At 43.2% G+C, this 18,957-nt stretch overlaps 1 protein-coding gene and 1 pseudogene across 1 annotated transcript in view; one reads left to right on the forward strand and one right to left on the reverse strand.

Annotated features, from left to right (window-relative positions):
• Nucleotides 1–3,998: 3,998 nt before the first annotated feature.
• On the reverse strand, nucleotides 3,999–5,111 carry LOC131402195 (ras association domain-containing protein 2-like; annotated as a pseudogene).
• Nucleotides 5,112–10,581: 5,470 nt separating this feature from the next.
• LOC131405034 (cystathionine gamma-lyase-like) overlaps nucleotides 10,582–18,957 on the forward strand; it is a 59,222-nt gene continuing 50,846 nt past the window's right edge. Inside the window, exons 1-4 of the mRNA XM_058540321.1 lie at nucleotides 10,582–10,898; nucleotides 13,705–13,786; nucleotides 15,333–15,428; nucleotides 17,167–17,276. Of these exons, the coding sequence (XP_058396304.1) occupies nucleotides 10,731–10,898; nucleotides 13,705–13,786; nucleotides 15,333–15,428; nucleotides 17,167–17,276 (456 nt within the window). The 5' untranslated portion in view covers nucleotides 10,582–10,730. The remainder of the gene's footprint in view (nucleotides 10,899–13,704; nucleotides 13,787–15,332; nucleotides 15,429–17,166; nucleotides 17,277–18,957) is intronic.

An 18,957-nucleotide genomic window follows, 5' to 3' on the forward strand; every position in this document is an offset into this window, starting at 1 on the left:
TGAGACCCTCTTGCCTCCACTTCAACTCTGAGGTAAAGTCGGTCCAGCCTGGAGACCAGTGTGCACACTCCTCACCAGCCTGCACAGGCAAGCCTAGCGTTTGTGCTTTTCAGTCCCTCCCCAAGGTACCACCCCCCTACCCCCCTGCCCCCTTCATTTAACTCATCACCTTCCCACTAATGTGATCACGGAGAATGTGACCTTGTGCTTAATTCCACCATCACCTGGAGGAACGGACCCCCTTCCCAGCCTGATGGTCTCGGGTTTTTCCTTCATTTGATCACCTTGTAACATAAGCGCTGGAAAAGAAAGCCAGATGTAGCTATACTGCTTTTCACAAGTTAGGAAAAATACCCTATAAATTGGCCTTTTGTTCTTCACATGATTTCAGTTTCTTTGCACGAAATTACATAAACCCACACAAATGAGTCGAGGAGTTCAAAGCTGCCAGGCCATGTGATACTAGTAAGAAAATCCAGCTCCACACGGCAGTGAAGTGTCTCTGTTTCAGCGGCTACTATTTCTAAGAACCTTTCCAAAATTCCTGATCAGGGTATTAGGACGTGAGAAATGATCTCTAAATGGGGTGGGCCTAAACGGAAAAGTGTGGCTTGCATTAAATGGAATGTGTCGTATAAGATACGATTTCCCCTCACTTCCATCCCCATCCCCCATCTTTAAAACTGCCAAGTCTACCTTAGAATCACTTTCTCAGAAAGTGATCTGGCAGACCTGACATTCTGCAACATTTCCACATTTAACAGTATCGTAGTGCTAGTGCAGATTAAAGAGAACTTTTATAAACCAAAAATAGCTGGCCAATAAAAGTTAGTGGTTAGTAACTTGCTTGGTGAAAGTTTTTCTCCCTAATTCCCCAAGGAGAGTTATTGAGGTCAACAAAGGCTTTGAACATTCAAAATAAAAATAACAGGAAGAGAAGTTTTCCAAGTCATTTTCTCAGACACAAAACTCAGGAAGTATGCTTGCATTCACAAAACCGCTCTTTCCATCTGCAACAAAGGAAGCCTCTCAGCCCGCCCTCCATTTTTTCTATGCGTTTTGCAGAAACCCACGGACGTGTCTGATGGAGACTAAGGCCATCTGGATTTCCAGTCCATGTCCCACGGGGCTGGTGGTGCTGTCCCCGCAGAGGAGGCAGGCTTGCTAAGACAGCCCCGGCAAAATGCCAGGTGGCAGCACGCCATCCTTTTTAAAGGCAACAAGGAGATCACAGCTGGGAGTCATCTAAGGAGGCCACAGGGGCGGGTAGAGACAGGGGGGTGCCTGGGGCAGGAATGGCTCTGCTGCAAAGGTCCACCTTCTTTGCCAGCACCGATTAGTGGCTCTCGTTTCCTCAACTGCCCAGCTTTCCAAAACTTCCTTGGAGAGGGGGTGGAGAAGAGATGGGGAGCCCCTATCCCAACAAGGCTCAGAGACACCTGCTGTTAGGAGCTGCTGGCCTTGCTTGGTTGATCTCTACAGCCAGGCACCCAGCTCCAAGCATCTCTATCTCTCTTCAAACTGTATCAGCCACACTGGCACTGAGCTACCTGGCAATCTTCCCAACGGGGGTGACAGGGGACAGACTGTCCCTGCCCGATCACCCAGGTGGCTGCTCAGAGAAGCTGAGAGAGAAGCTCCATCCTCCCTATGCACCTTCACAAGGCAGCCCAAAGAGCCTTCTTGAACCCCACACTCGGTCAGTAGCAGGCCGAGTCGTCATTTTTGGAGTCCCCCTTCATGCACAAGGTGAGGGCATGATGGTGCTCAGGGCAAGCTACCCCAGGAAGCACCACACTGGTATGCGGATTATTTCGAGCTGAAGACAATAAGGACTCAGAGAACTCAGGAAGAATATTTGAGTTTCCCCTCCCAAACTGCCTAAAGAATTTAAAACAAAAGATCGGTTTCAGGAAGGCATTATTATCATGACTGCTATAAAGATAATGTAGGATAGAGGTTACAATAGAAAAGGCACAAACAAGCCCATCTTATCGGAAGTTCTGTCTCTCTGGCCACATGCTCTGGATGGCCCTGCGAGGAGTTACCAGACAATCATTTACAAGGGAAGTCTCCATTTGTAAAGGTATCTCCCTCTCTGTATTGGGAAGAGGGGGGATGACCTCATTTCTAGAGACTTATCAATGTAGAAGGTGAGGCCTTAAAACTGCATAATAAACCTTACTCTTGTTTACAGTGCTTTAGTGATAATCTCCTGTAACTAACACCCCCCACCCCCAACATCCTCCTTGTCTTTGGTTGGACATAGGATTTAAGACGAGAATTTCTGCTATTGTGTTGAGAAACGCAGTGTCCCTGCTTTCTTCCATGTATACATGTTATTAAACTTGGTATTGTTTTCTCCTGCTAACCTGTCTTGTTAATTATTTGGCCAGCCATAAGAACCTTAAGGAAAAGGGCAGAGGGAGATTCCCCCTCTTACCCGACAGTTTTGGCGTAGTTGGCAGGATCCACACTGGCTGGCAAGTTCCCTCCTCTTCCCTGGACAGTTTTGGCATAGTCGGCAGGATCCACACTGGCTGGCAAGTTGCCTTCTCTGGCTGGAAGACCTGCCTTCTCCCTGGACTACTGCAGATGATGAGATACGGGAACGCCTGACGAAAGCCGGCAAAAGGTAAGACTTCTTACCACGTCAGCCTCCCGGAATCTCTATCTGCAGAGTCCGGTGGAAAGAAGTAGTGAAAATTTTTTCTCTTTACTTATTTGGCCAGCCATAAGAACTTAAAAAAAAGGGCAGAGGGAGATTCCCCCTCTTTCCCCGACAGTTTGGTAAGTAGCAGGCCGAGTCCTCATTTTTGGAGTCCACCTTCATGCACAAGGTGAGGGCAATTTGCAAGAATCCAGAGGTTGGAAAGAATAAGGCCTTGACGTCAAACACATAGCCTCAGCTCCAAGCGCAGGAAAACCCCTTGTTGATATGAAAACGGGCTGGGCTCACAGGCACCTGTCATTTCTGCAGGAGCTTCTACACTTCCTAAGGAGGGAAACTTCCTGGCCACCTCCACCCTCCAGAACAAGGCCAGGCCCTGGCTGTGCTAGCCAGACTCTGCCATGTGCAAACCAGTGAGAACTGTTTCCCGAGACCGTTCCTTCAACTCGAGGAGGTCTCAAAGAGTTGGGATCTGCAGCTTGGCATGCTGAAAGAAACATCAGGCTCCCCTCCTGTCTGCTAGAGGTGGCCACAGAGGCGAGGAAGGAGGCAGAATCCATTCTCTACAGGCATCCACACACATCATCACATATGTCTTTGTTATTTAAAACAATCGAAGTTTCCAGTTGAAAAACCTGTGGGTTTACTGCATCTACCCCACTGCTGGTTTATTTTTCTCTTTCTGTTAGACCTACCCCAAGGCCATGGGGCTGTTGTTTTGTTAATTTCCAAAGCTCTCACATTACCGATCCATTACCCATCCCTGTAGGCATAACAGGGAGAATCTCTACCAACACATAAATACCCCACATGGTGACCTTGCTGAGCCCCCTTCCCCTTCTAAATGTGGGCAGATGTCAATGGCTGCTCCCTGGCACTCCAGGAGAGAGATCTCTTCTTCAGCCTAAAACCCTTCAGATCGCCCCTGATTTTCCTGCCCATCAGCAGCACATCTGCCAGTCATGGCACTTGTGCTGGTTGCTTGGAATTTAATTGCATGTGAAAATACCAGGTAGGCACGTGAATATGTACCATGTGTGTGCACACATGCACAGGCGCATGCCGCGCGCACACACACACATTTTGGGTCCTCCCTATAACAAAAATCAAAAGTCCTTGTGACTGAAAGAAAGGAGCGCAGAGATCCAAGGATGGGGAGTTGTCTGCTGGCTTCTCTATCCGGCTCTAGGCAGCAAATGGTGGCTTGTCGGGAGCTGAAGAGGTTTACATTGAAACGTTTCCATGGAAGGAAGGCGCACAGCTTCCTGCGGGTCTTCTCATGTCAACAGCGGCCCCTGTGGCGTCTGGATCCCCTCTTTCTTGTGGCTCAGATTGTTGCTGGAGTCTCAGCTCTCTCCTCCAGCCTCTGCCACATCATTAGCCGCAGCCCGGTGTACCTGCGCATTAACTTCTTTACTTCCCGATCTTCTTCCTCTTGGAGCTGCCGAATGAAGCTGTTAAGGACAGGCATCTCGAGCTTTATATACTGGGCCACGTCATAGGTGACTTCCTCCACCTGGTCCTTCTCCATAAGGAACACTTTGGAGACCTGCTCACATGGGCCCTGGAGGATTCGGGCAATCAGCGGGTAATCGGTGTCCTTCAGCTTCTGGTTCTCACCACTGCTGTGGACCACGCACAAAGCAAACTCCTCCGCCGAATTCTCGATCTGAAATTTGTTAAGCAGCAGCTTCAGGACCTGCGTAGTGGTCATGGTGCTGTTGATGCGGACGCTGGTGACTAAGCCAGAGGCCGGCGCGAACACCGACGTCTTGTGGCTGTAGAAATGGCCAATGATGCAGAAGCGGTGGCGTCTGACTCGCCGCTGATCACTGGGTGTCCTCACATTGCCGCGGCGACGCACCCCAACATCACTGCGGGTGCGCGTCAGCTGTGTGGTGTCTTCCTGCAGGGGCTTCAGGCCCCGGAGTCCGTGGGGCTCGTGGCCGGGTCACTCTCGGGCGGGGCGTCCACCTCTGAGATCTGAATGTTGGGCGTGAGGGACTTAAGGACGGTGCCCTGAGCCTCCAAGTTACAGCCGGAGTGCCGGGAGGAAGAGGACGGAGGAGGGCGAATGCGCTCGTTGTCATCCTGCATCTGCAGACGAATGGGCCAGCGCAGCCCTCAGGAGATGTTCAGCAGTCCCTCCACGATGAACTCGTCTTTCTCCTCACCGTGTCGGAGCTGCAAATTCTGGCCTTCATAGTACAAGTTGTAGGTCTTCAGATGCAGGAGAAGTTCATTCTTGGAAATGTATTTATCTTGTCCACATGGGACTAGGGAAGTTTGGTGACTGTAGTCCATTTTTGCTTTCCCTTTTCATCAGAAGGAGAGTCTATAAATCTGGCCAGCTCTAGACACGGCCTCTGTCCTCTGGAAGAACACGATTTAGGGACCCGGATTCCCGACACCTGTGTCCAGAGCCGGCTGCATCCCGCTCGCGCCGCGGGGACCGTGGAGTTGGAAAGTGGGGGTGCCGCGGTCGGGGGCCTGGGTCAGCGATCAGCCGGCCGGGCTCAAATCCAGCCCGGCTGGGAGGCGGCGGCCTCGCAATTGGGGGTCGGGCTCCCCCTAAAGTTTTATTTATCCAACTTGTAGTTCTCTTTTTTTTTTGCTGCTGTTTAACACACAGCCTTGAAGACTTTTGTAGATCAAAAGTGAAGACCTAGTAATTTGTCTGCAAACCATTTCTTGGCTTTGATTGGCATTTGTTGGTGCCAACCACTCCAGCCAGCCCCGTTTTCATTGATGTGCTTTGATAGCTACCATTACTTGAAAAGTATTTAAAATAGGTCTGAAGGCTATACAAAGAGTCCTCGCAGAACAGAATTAAAGTATCTATTACACCTTTTTGATATCATGTGTGTTTCTATTTTTCTTCTCCCCAAACCTGGTCTACCTGCTTTATTTTCTCTCTGCCCCATGTCCAAACATCTAATGCTCTTGTACTGCTTTCCAATGACATGGCATTTTGGAAATTTTTTGGGTTTTTCTCTAGAGTAAAATGATCCATCTGATTGAAGGTCTATAACCCAAATCTGACTTACAGACCTGGTATGTCTACTTTGTACATTATTTTTTAAGTTTTTTTAAGCCAACAGTTAATACTCAGAAAATTTCATATAAAATATCTGGATCCTAAACATAATCTGGCAACAGTGGATCGGAACTTTTGCATGGTAATAAATGTCACCGTTTGTGTAGGGTGGGCTCTCTCGTATTTGCCACGGGCACAAGCACTCGCAATTGGCTCTCCAATCCCAGGCCAATGCCAGGGGCCGTTTATCTCTGTGCCACACTGTTAGTATTCTCACAGTAGAGAATTAGTTCTCTTTACTATGTCTTAAAAGTGGGAAAATGAAAAATAGACCAAAGGTCAATGTACTTCAAGAAAAATGGAAGAAAGTACATTTCTCCCTAGACATGAAGAGTATTCAGCAATCTTTTTTGTGTGTGTGTGAGGAAGATTGTCCCTGAGCTAATATCCATTGCCAATCTTCCTCTTTTTGTTTGAAGAAGATTGTCTCTGAGCTAACATCTGTGTCAATCTTCCTCTATGTTGTATATGGGACGCTGCTACAGCATGGCTTGATGAGCGGTGTGTAGGTCCGTGCCCGGGATCGAGAACCCAGGAACCCCGGGACACCAAAGTGGAGCAAGCGAACTTAATCAGCACACCATCAGGCTGGCCCCTCAGCAATCTTTAATATGCAATCAAAATATGTTTCTTATACCAACATTTTTCACTAATTTATGTTACCTCCTTGGTAACAGAGTTTATGACTTTGGCTTTTATTTATTTATTTATTTATGAGGAGATCAGCCCTGTGCTAACATCTGCCAATCCTCCTCTTTTTTTGCTGAGGAAGACTGGCTCTGGGCTAACATCCGTGCCCATCTTCCTCCACTTTATATGGGATGCTGCCACAGCATGGCTTGCCAAGCAGTGCGTTGGTGCGCGCCTGGGATCCGAACCGGCGAACCCCGGGCCGCCACAGTGGAGCACACGCACTTAACCGCTTGCGCCACCAGGTCGGCCCTGTTTGGCTTTTAGAGCAAGCCAAAATATTCAGAGACTGAAGAACTAACAACAAGGAAGAAGGATTAGGGTGACCAAAATGCTCTTTGATTCACAGTCTAATTCCTTTAGAAGTGCCCACATTTGTCAGCTCATAAACTTTGTTGAATCACTGAGCAAATTCATTTGTGAAGAATTATGTGTAAAAGGAGGCCCTTCCATCATTACTTTATCTTGGAAAACTTTGAATATTTTCTTCTTTCAAATTAAATGAAATAAATTTTTGCCTATATTATAGAGCATTCAGTTATAAATCGGTTAGTTACCTAATCAATATCTCTCCTTCCCTTTTCCTTTATTAACAGAAGCCTTATTCTTTTGGGGCATTAGTGAAACTATGAAAAATACTCTTCTCCCAGACTCCCTTGCAGCTTGCAGTAGCTATATGAACTAAACAATGAGATGTATGTGGAATTCTACTGGATAGGGCTTCTGAGGAAGCCTCTTTTTGGTCAATATTAAGCACAGCCTCAGTCGGCATACTCCTTTTTTTGTACTTTACCCTTAACCTTCTTCCTGCCTAAAATGCATGCACAGTTCCTGAAGATGGACCAGCCATTTTGTGACCATAAGGACAAAAACTGCATGCTCAAGTAGAGTTGAAGAAAGTTAGATGGAACCTGAGTCTTTTATGTTTTGATGGGGTTACCATGCCAGACTTGGGTTACCTACTTCCATAGTTCTAGTTACTTGAAAGAAAATTCCTCTATTTAGTTAAGCTTCTGTAATTAGGTTTTTTTTGTGTGTGTGTGTGAGGAAGATTAGCCCTGAGCTAGCATCCATTGCCAATCCTCCTCTTTTTGCTGAGGTAGATTGGCCCTGGGCTAACATCCATGCCCATCTTCCTCTACTTTATATGAGATGCCGCCACAGTATGACTTGACAGGCAGTGCATCCTTCTGCGCCTGGGATCCAAACCATGGACCCCGGGCAGCCAAAGTGGAGTAGGGGAACTTAACCACTACGCCACCGGGCAGGCCTCTGTAGTTAGGTTTCTGATGTATGCAGCCAAGTACAACCCATAACTAATAAAGCATCTAAAATGTGGAAGTGGGTTGCTACAAATAACAGATCCTAAAAGATAGAGGGGCTGGAACTTTGTAAAGCAAAATCCCGAGAGAGAAAATCCAAGTCTAGATCCGGCCATTTTAAACTAGTGTGGCAAACTCATCCCTGTTTACCTGGGACTACTCTAGTCTCAAAACTGAAACTTCTACTTTCTGAGAACACTCTCAGTCCTGAGCAAACCAGATGGCTGACTACCTTACTACAAGCAAGAGTAGAAGGAAGTACATATTTACTAAGGGACATACTCTTGACTTCAGCCTACAATCACTATTGACTGAGAGCTTTGTGAGAATAAAAATGCCAACTGATTTAGTATCTGTCACCAAAGCCAATGCAAGCAAAGTTGTACCCTTAGCAAGAGATCATATTGGGGCCCCAAGTCTCTCCTAAGCTTAGATCTCTCTAAGACATCCTAAGAGAATGTCTGCACAAGATCTTTGATGGTAATTCCTCTACAAGGAAATGATCAGAAGGAATTGAACTTATTTTTTGAGGGAATTCTATTGCCAAAGATATACAAACTTAGCAAGCAACGGTTTGTGATTGTTCAACCCCTAAGGTTAGTGGTGGACCCTCCAAACATACACCACGTACAGGTGAGTTATGGACCGTGCGGCCCCAGGTAAGACGCTCTCCGCGATGTTCTCCACACTCATCGCCCTGGGGGGCAACAGACAAAGGGAATTCCGCTGGGAGCAGAACTGAGGCTGCGCAGGGCAGTGGGCAGGGAGAAGACCTGGAGCGGCCCTGTCTGTACAGTGAGTCTAGTCAGCAGCTGCACGTGGCTGCTGAGCGCTGAAACGTGGCTGTTCCACACCGAGACGCGCTGTACGTGCAGAATACTCTCTGGATTCCAGAGACTTAGTATGGAAAAAGAGTATAAAATATCTAATGAATACTTGTTTTCATGACATAACAGCTCATGTCAATCTCATCCTGCTTCTCGACCATACTGTGGTCATCACAGAACTGTACCATCCAGTACAGTACTGGCCAGATTCCTATCGATGGATAATTAAGCTGTTTTCTATTCTTTTGCTATTAAAATAGCAAAAATAGCTATAAATAACATCCTTGCTCATCTTTGCACACATGTAAGAATTCATCTGAAGGATCAATTCCTACACGTAAAATTTCGGAGTCATAGGAATCCTTGATACATAATACTAAGCTGCCATCTAATAAAGTTTTCACTATGTATAAAAGTAAAAAAACGCTTAATTTAGAGCATTTATATTGGCAGCATCTTTTAAAGAATCCTTTATTACAGTAACACTAAAGAGAATATCCATATTTTTGCCACTCAGGGTTTATCTACAAATATTAGGAGGTAAACTAATTAGGATTGTTTTAGACCCTCCTGGTCCCTGAACATCTAACCACTTAACAACATACCCGTGTACAGTTATAACTCTTGAGATGAGCTGCAGTTGACATGTTATCTTTTTAACAGGAAAATATTAATTAAATATATATTAATATCTATTAGTGTATTGGAGTCCACCCATTTTTTCCCCGGGCATAAACATTTTGCTAGGCCTCTAAAAGCTTGCAGGCCGTTAGGCACTGTGCCTCTAGTGCTTAATGGTTAAGTGTCCCTGAAGCTAATTTGAAAAGCAAATTGCCTCAATCCTTCCAGTAAAATTTTAAGAGCTGTTTTAGTCTATATTCCCTCTTTCTTAAATGGTTTACTAAAGTTTCAGATTTTTAGCTAATACTTTGCAGGGACAGAAATATTCCTAAATTCCCTAGTCCTAGAAAATAGTCACAACAGTAAATAGGTCAAGTCTGTACTGTTTAGGGAACAAGGAGACTTTGTTGTTTGTATTAAGAGAGGGATCCTTGTGAGAGTAGGGCTCTGGGTGCAGGCGAATGGCAAATTGTGACATGAGACTGCTTCCTTTTTCCTACAAGGATGTTGCTTGTGTAACATTGTGTAACAATGAAGGCATTTTGCGTAAGGATTTGAGGCTCCGGTAAGTTTTTCAAAGCCGCACTAACTTTTTTATCTGGGAGAGTATCTCCGGGTACTTCAAAAGCATAGTGATGCTTGAAAAAAGGCCAAGTTTGTACAGCTCTTAGGAAGCTGCCCGAGTTCTGCTTAGAGATCCTCACTGCAGTAGCTTCCTATTACTGTACTTAAGAAAAATATGACCCTCACTCCTGTTTCAATCGTCGAAAGAACGGGGTCATTACAGAGTTCAGTGTCCCTCCAAAGGGAGGCTACCCGCGCGGTCAAGGAGAATGCAAGCTACAGATCTGGCAGCTTGGGCCACGGTTTTCGTAAGGAATCTCCACTTTGTCGCCTGCGCCGTCAGCACCGCCCCAGGACAAAGGGTGGTGGCGGCGGGCGGGGGTCAGGGGCTCGGGCTGCATTAACGGGAGGCTGTTTGTGCGGCCTGTTTGCAGGTTACTCGGTTTCAACACCAAGCCAGCCTTTCCCCAGGTCCCCGGAGGACCTCGGGCCTGAGCGTCACCCAGACGCCCGGGTGGCCCACAGGCACCAGCCGGGCAGCTTCCCCAGGGCCGGGACTCCGGACTGTCACCCGCGGGGACCAACACCACGTGGACACACGGACTCGGGCTTCGCTCCGGGTCGGCACCGGGAGGGCGGTCCCCGGGGCGCTCCCGGCAACGCCTCCGCCGCCGGCCAATGAGGAGCGGGGGCCGCGTCGGGGCCTTCGCTCATTGGGTGGCGCTGGCCCCGCCCCGCGGTGAACGCAGCCCTCCGCCCGCTGATCGAGTCTCAGCCGCCGAGTCGCGGGGTCCGGCTTTTGCGCGCTCGCCGCTGGCGGTCCGCGTCCCGTGGCTCCTTTCTCCTGACTCTGTTGTGTGTCTTTCAAACTCCGACGCGCCCGTTTCCTAGTTTTATCTTCCTCGGTCTTTTTCTCTCTCCTTTCTTCGCAGCTCAGCATGCAGGAAAAAGACGCCTCCCCGCCCGGTTTCCTACCTAGCTTCCAGCATTTCGCCACGCAGGCCATCCACGCGGGCCAGGAGCCGGAGCAGTGGACCTCCCGGGCTGTAGTGCCCCCCATCTCATTGGCCACCACGTTCAAGCAGGGGGCTCCCGGCCAGCACTCGGTGAGCTGGGTCTGTCGGGGGCGGTCCAGGGTTGGGGGAGGAAAGAGAGATGGCATATAAGTGAAAAAGGCACGCAAGTAGTTTATAAGATGGATTATATATCAGGAAGGCACCCCGAAAGGATTGCAAGGATGCAGTAAAGCTTTGTATTGAATGGTACAGTGATCATACTTCTTTTGATAAGCAGGACTGGAAGGAACAGTTTGTCCAACTTGCCGTGTAGTTTTGGACTGAAAATCGTGTGATTTCAGCAAATTTGCCCTTCAAACCTGAGGATCATGATTTCCTTGAATTACCTTTAGCAGCAGAAGTTATAAAGATATAGTAAGGAGTCAGCTAAAAAAACATTTAAGGGCCTGGTAACTCGCCTAGAATCAAGATCATCCCTGATAGCTGTATTCAGTTAATAGTTATCGAGTACTTGCTATGTGTTAGATAGATACTTACATGTGTTATATCATGTGTATTACATGTACCCTCTAGGCTAATCCTGACAACAATCCTAGTCTGAACTAGGTTCTCATTTTTCTCATGAAAAATTGAGATGTGGGGATGTTAAGTAACTAGCCTAAGGCTATGTGGCTAGTAAGTGGTGGAGCTGGGATTCCAACCCTGTTCTAGAATCCCACTCTTAGGCATTAGGCTATGCTGTGCTCTACTCCAATAATGCTAGCGGTAGTCTAACCCACTGCATCATTTAAGCAGTGTGGTTTAGTGATTAAGAGCAAAAATCATGTAGTCACAGGACCTGGGTTTGAATTCTGACACCACCTCTTCTGAGCTGGGTAATCTTGAGCAAGTTACTTACCCTGTCCAAAGCTCAGGTTGGTCTTGTGTAAGTGGGGTTAATAAATTGTTGATATGTATGTTACACTGTATGGTTCATTACAGTTGCTCAGTAGTTTGGTGTTTCACGGTGTTTACATTTACACTTTTTCCATTTGATCCTGACAACAACCAGGTCAGAGGGCAGGACAGGTATTATACACTTTTTATAGAAAAGGAATTGACCCAGAGTCAGAGATGAATGATTTCTAAGGCTTATGAGAGAGTCCTCTTTGTTAATCACATAGCCTTTTCCCTTTTGGTAGCATACTTGATGGATTTTGAAGTATTTAAAAGTTGCTGAGTTTCAGAAGAAATTAGTTAAACTTTGTAGGTCCAAAACCTTGATTATACTTCAAAAACCTCTTTAGTGTGTTAAGTCATATACGTTAGGGACGGTTTTTCTAGATTTAACCCGTTGCTTTGTGAAGTAGAGTTCTAAGGGCATTTCTACGGCTGGCTTAGGATACTTTTAGCTACTCTACTTTGGAATCAGAATATGTACACAGCCTATCTTCCAAGCATGTGGTTTTTTCCTAGCATACGGTTTCGTGAATGTGTAGATGCCCAAGCTTTAGCACTTAGTACAAAATTTAACCAGTTAGCTATGGTATTAATAATTAAATGTTTTCAGAGAGCCAGCAGGGATGGTAAAATCCACAAACTCCTCTTACTACCTTTAAAAAATCAGTTAAGAGCACTAAAGAGAGTGTGAGGAGCTGAATCAGAAGCATCTAATTCTCCAGTTGCATTTAGAAAGCCATTGAATGGGCGAGAGGGTGGGAATTTGTCACTGAATGGGCTTCTTCCCCTGCCCCACAACGTCAGATCTCCGCAGTGAATATTGGTGGAAACACGGGGTACCTTTCTGTGGCAGTAGCCACATGAATCCAAACAGTTTTTTTGTGTCTGGTGAGGACAGCTGCACGTCACATCAAGGAGGTGATGGTGAGGAGTGATGAGAGTATCCTGGAGCCCTATGAAATATGTCTACTCAATTTCTCAGAAACAAGGAAACAAACAAAGCAACAAAACTTTAAAAAAAATAAATCACTGGTACTGGGAGCTCTTGAATCAGAAAGAAAGGTGTAAAGAGTGGTTATGTTTGTTATGTGCTATATGAGGCAGGGGAGAAAATTATAGTGTTTGTATTCAATGTTTGAATCCTGGGTTTGAATTCGGGCTCTGACATTCCCTATGACATTTAGCTTCACTTTCCTCAAAGCAGGTCGTGAGGATTAAATAAAATCACTGGATGGATACAGCTAGCGTGCTGCCATACATGTAAAAGGTGCATAATGCAAATTTTAAAATTCTAAAAATTATTGTGTGGAGCCGCTTTGCCAAGAATTCCTCTCCATTTTTTGAGTCGCTTTTGTAGAGCCAAGATCTGAACTCTGCGCATTTGCAGGATCTGGTCATAGCTTCCTGTGGGTGCTAAACAGAGCTCCCATCACTTGTTTCTTAGGGGGTAAAATATAGGTTAGAATTAGGTTGACTCTGTTGGCTCAGGTGATTCCTTTTTCCTACTGTCCCTAGATTAATGGGTAAAGGTGAGTCTAACATAATAGTAATGCCGGTAATAAAAACAACCATTTGTCTAGTGGTTAGCATGTGCCAGGCACCGTGCAGAGAACTTATGGTACATTATCTCATTTTATCCTCATGACAATTTTATGAACTGGATATTTGTGTTTTATTCCCGCTTTACAGATACTGAGATTGACTCTGGGAAATGTTGTCAGTCACCTATAGGCATGTAGCTCAGTGGCAGATACAGAATTCTAATCCAGTTTGGCTGACTTCAGACCTCCCCACACCACTACAGCCACAACACTGTCACGCTTCTGTCTAATGGCAAGACGTCATATGTAAATAATAGGAAATCATGATGGCAGGATGAGCTCATGGTTGTGGAGATGTCTCTGTTGGGACTCGGATAATAAATCTCTCAGGATGAACTCTAACTTCTTCTCTGCAGGGTTTCCAATATAGCCGTGCTGGAAACCCCACCAGGAGTTGCTTAGAAAAAGCAGTGGCAACACTGGATGGGGCTAAATACAGTAAGTGATTTCCATTTCCAGGTTTGTGAAGTCTAGAATGCATTCCTCTATGTATAGAGAAAATCATCGAGGCACAGGATGTAGAATTAGAAAGAAATGAGGATTAGCTAGTTCAAAACTCTTATTTTACTAAGACATTGAATTATTTGCCCAACATCCCAGAGCTGGTAGAATATGCATCTGTGTAATTATTAGGTAAAAATACATATGAGTAGAGGCAAAATGGCAGAATTTGCTGCTTGGTATCCCTGTAAATGCACTCTTGCATCTGATGCTGTCAGTATAAACAGATAAAAATTAACTAAGTTTTATAACACTACCTATGCGAATATAAGCTTTCTTATACTCTGGTTCATTCACCTGATAATTTGTGCCTGAGAATAGCACCAGCATATGTTTGCAATAGCCCGGTGCCCTTGATAATGTGCTCTCAGAGATTAGGGATTAATTCCTTGAATCGTGTTTTTTTCATGAAGGGAGTGGATTGCTGTTAAATCGTCTTTGTATTTTTTATATAGATGATACTTAAGGAGAGCAGAATCTTGACTAGAAAACAAGAGTCTTATGAGTTTTCTCACCGCAAGAATGTAGGAATTAGAAATGTAATGTGAATTGTTGTGTTTGTTTGGGGTTTTGGGGGTTTTTTGTTTTGTTTTGGATGAGATTAAACACTAAACTTCTGGAATTTAGTGCTGTATTTCCTGCAGGAGATATAAAGGCTGAGTGTTAATATGCCGGACACTTTTTGTAAGTGGGCTCCGGGAAACATGGTTGTTTTCCACCGGGTTTAAAATGTAGCCTTTTATATGAGTTCACTCTTGGACCTGAGATCTGCTTAGTAGAGAACTGTAATCCCAGCTTAGACTTTTCTGAGATTTTACAATAATTACATTTTTCAAGTTAATTGGATTATGCCTTCTGCCAGTCACAGTTGATTTTTATCATCAAGATGATATATTGATATTTTGTCAGGATATTTTCTTTTGCAGTTTAATGTGCACAATGACTGTTATTTATCTTTTTTTCATTTTCATTATTTTTGTTCAATATGAGATTCAGGATCACTTTTGTTTAAAAGAGATTCTGCATAAAAAATTACAAAAAAATAAAATTGATTAAATTTATCAGATACATCTCAGGTCTGATTTTGAATTTTGTTAAAATATTTATTTCCTCAATTGCATATCCATATAGTTAAATGAATGAATATATCTTTTCTCTATTCCCCAAGTTTGAAATTTCTTTAGAGTTTGATTTTTTTAAACAGTGATTTAATGGGCAATTGGCCTTTTATCTCAGACTTTTGTAAAGAATTATTTCCTTGAAGTGTTTCAGAGAAATGTTATATCAAAGCAAAATTATGTATTTTTTAGTTTAAAGACATTTTGTCTTTGAAAGAGCAAGGGGGATTTTGTAATGGTATTAATCAAGGGACGTCTGTCCTATCAGCAGAGGGAGGGACATAAGTAATGCAAGTAAATACTGTAGGTGTTTTTAACCTATAGGTCTGACTTTTTGGCTTACTCTAACTTGGTTTCTATTTTAGGTTTGGCCTTTGCTTCAGGTTCAGCAGCCATTGTGACTATCACCCATCTCTTAAAAGCAGGGGACCACATTGTTTGTATGGATGATGTGTATGGAGGTGGGTGACCACTCTCATTCGTGTGGTGGCAGCTGATATTTTAAAGATACTGAAGTGGGTCCTGAATTATAGTAGCACTATTACCAGGATTATTGATTACCTTTTAAAGGTGTGGTGGACCCTCCATGCTGGCTCAGACTTGGTAAAGGGGGAGCATGAACGCTTTGGGTCCCTGCTCTGGAACTGCTTATAAGAGAGACTGTCTAATAAGAATTTTACTTAAGCTGCTAGAATGAGGATGTAGGCCTTGATCAACTTTCAAACATACTTTACTCTAGAGAAGACAGTGTTTAAAGGGAGAGTGTTCTAGTCTAATTTGTGATTTTACCTGCAATGAAGATGAACTGTAACCCAGGTCACTCTCAAAGAGCTTAACTCTACCTACCCCTTTTGGTTTTAGGGGACCTTTTGAAAATCTGTTGAAGGCTATGGACTCCTTTCCCTAAAAAATGTACTTAAGGTGACACCCAATGTTTATCATTTTAATTTTAGGGTCAATGAGTCTCACCCATTGAGGCCCATCCATAGAGTCCCTTGAAGCCTATTTATGGATCCAAATTTAAGGACTTCCATTCTAAGGGGTTTAAATGCTAGTTATTTAAAGTGGCGAGTGGGAAGGTGAAGAAGACAGTCACCCGTGACTTTAAGCAAGACTTATCTTTGTGTTCAAAACAACAGCAAAAAATTTTGTAAATATACATATATATTCCAAATGCTTCCAAATAATTAAAATGTGACTGCTAGAATATTATTATCGTTTTATCTATCTCCTATCTGAACAAAAGGTTACATCTGTAAGTTCTTTGAAGCAAAGGACTCACTCTTAGTAATTGTTTTATCCCTCAGAAATTTGCAAAGTGCTGTGTATTTTATCATAGGTCCCTATGATAGTTTGTTGAATTGAAATTATAAAATCTCAAACTGTTAGTTACTTTTTGAATGCATTATAAAAAGCTCATGGCAAATGTGGTACAAAATCTTGAAAATAGCTGTTGATTTTTAAAAATCTTTACATTTACTTTTCAATCTTATATTACCGAGGGTCAATTTACAAACCATCAAAAGTTGAGTATATTTTTGATTATAGAATATATTTCTTTTTTTTTTTCTGGTCGACTCTCAATAACAGCAGTTTTCCCTTTAAATTTGCATCTGTAAAAATCAAATCTAGAACAGCGTTTATAAAGGAAATGATTCCAAGTTGAATGATTTATCTTTTTTCACTATATAACTCTAGTAGTTTGATTTACATTGTCTCATTTAGTATCAAAGCTTTCAGAACCACATAACAAAAAGATTGAGAAAGCACAAAGAATAATAACCAATTCTTTTCTGTTACCAAAGTATAATCAGTTTGAACATTTATTTTGAACATTTCATTCACACTGTTTCATTTATTTTAGATTTGAGTACTAGGAAGAAATTGTTAAAAAAGATATTGATGTTTCAGGGAGCATACCACTTAATGTTCAAAGAGTAGAGATTGTGTGTTTTGAGAATTATTTTCTGCTTCATGCCACTTTGTGTGAATATCAAATGTGTTTTGTTTGCCTCTTTAACTTGTGGTTTAAAATCCAAGCCTTATATTCTTTACTATACCAGATAGCCAAACTATTTAACCAACGTAGAAGTGCTTTTAGGTCTATTTTTATTGATGATTGACACTTGCTTATGTTTTTAAAAGTGTTTATACCTATAAGGAATGAACATTTCTTAATATGATTCTCTTCTGCCTCAGGTACAGGCACCTACTTCAGAGAGGTGGCATCTGCATTTGGATTAAAGGTTTCTTTTGTTGATTGTTCCAAAACCAAATTGCTAGAGGCAGCCATTACGCCAGAAACCAAGGTAACTCCGTTAGTTTTCAGTTTTGTCTGTTTTACCTGTGATGTTTTGTTTTTATCATTTCTGTTTACTAGAGGACGTAATTTAAATTTGAATAACAAATTTTATTAGAAGCCATTGGAAACCATCAACAAGAGTAAGATAGGTCTGACATCTCCTAATTACTGTAGCATAGTGATTAGGTACATAAATTCTGGAGTGGGATTCAAATTCTAATTCTGTATCATAGTTGGTGTATTATCTTGGACAAATTGTTTAACCAAAGTCTCAATTTCTTCATTTGTAAAATGAGGATAATTGCACCTGCTTTATAGAAAGGTGGTTGTGTGAATAAAATGACATAATGCATATGAAATGCTTAGTACAGTGCCTGATACATAATTGTTAAAAATTTGTTAGCGAGAGCACGCAATGCTTAACTGCATTACCAAGTTAGTATTGGTAGAAGAAGTCATCAGAGAGATTGGGTTACAGAAAAGGATGCTTTTGCCAAGCTCCAAAACCCTAAACATAGTGGCTTTTTGAGGGTTCTAAAGTATACTTGAGCAAAATAGTAGTTAGCAGGAGAGAATGGGCAGCAAGCGATCTTTAGCCTCCATCCTGGGAAGCTTGCGTGCTGCTGGAAGGTGTTTTGTGACTGATTGAACGGCATACGCGATATTCTTTTTTGAGGCCTCATTTAAATTCTGCCCGGTTAAAGGAAGGACCAGTGTCTTTCATAAGTCAGCCTTTTCCAACTCTTTGCTAATGATTAAAACGTTTGAATTGTGCTCAAGATTATGTTACAGTGAATGCTGAAAAATGAAAACTTTTTCTCGCACAAATAGTTACTTTGAAGATTAACGTGGGGTGAGCTTTGAGTGATTAAGGTTTGTTTTCAAAGGAATTTGTTTTTTATCTTGCTTGGGAGAAAAGATGCTTGTTAAAATAGCTGGTCTGAGTCTTTCTAAAGGAGGACAGCAAACTGTGAGTATGTTAATTCTTGTCAACACGACTTTGTGTAGTCGCTCTTTACTGACTTGAATTAATACATTGTCCCCCCCGAAATATCTGCCTCATCATTCGAAGTAGATTTTAAGTATATATAATAACGACTTTGTATTTATTTACACTTTTTAATTTCAATCTATTGTTTTTTGTTTTTGTTTATTGCAGTAACATTGGTTTATAACATTGTATAAATTTCAGGTGTACATCATTATAGTTCTATTTCTGCACGGATTACATCATGTTCTCATGTTCAACGCCTAAATACTAATTACAATCTATCATCACATACCTGTGCCTAATTATCCCTTTTGCCCTCCCCCCTGCCCTTTCCCCTCTGGTAACCACCAGTCCAATCTCTGTCTCTATGTGTTTGTTTGTTGTTGTTATTGTCTACTACTTGATGAGTGAAATCATATGGTATTTGACCTTCCCCCTCTGACTCATTTCACTTTGCATAATACCTTCAATGTCCATCCATGTTGTCACAAATGGCTGGATTTCATTGTTTCTTATGGCTGAGTAGTATTCCATTGTGTATACATACCACATCTTCTTCGTCCATTGTCCCTTGATGGGCAGTTAGGTTGCTTCTTGGCTATTGTGAATAATGCTGCAGTGAGCACAGGGGTGCATGTATCTTTACGCATTGGTGTTTTCACGGTCTTTGGATAAATACCCAACAGTGGAATAGCTG

The sequence above is a fragment of the Diceros bicornis genome, chromosome 4 (assembly GCF_020826845.1).
Source record: "Diceros bicornis minor isolate mBicDic1 chromosome 4, mDicBic1.mat.cur, whole genome shotgun sequence".
Lineage (NCBI taxonomy): Eukaryota > Metazoa > Chordata > Mammalia > Perissodactyla > Rhinocerotidae > Diceros > Diceros bicornis.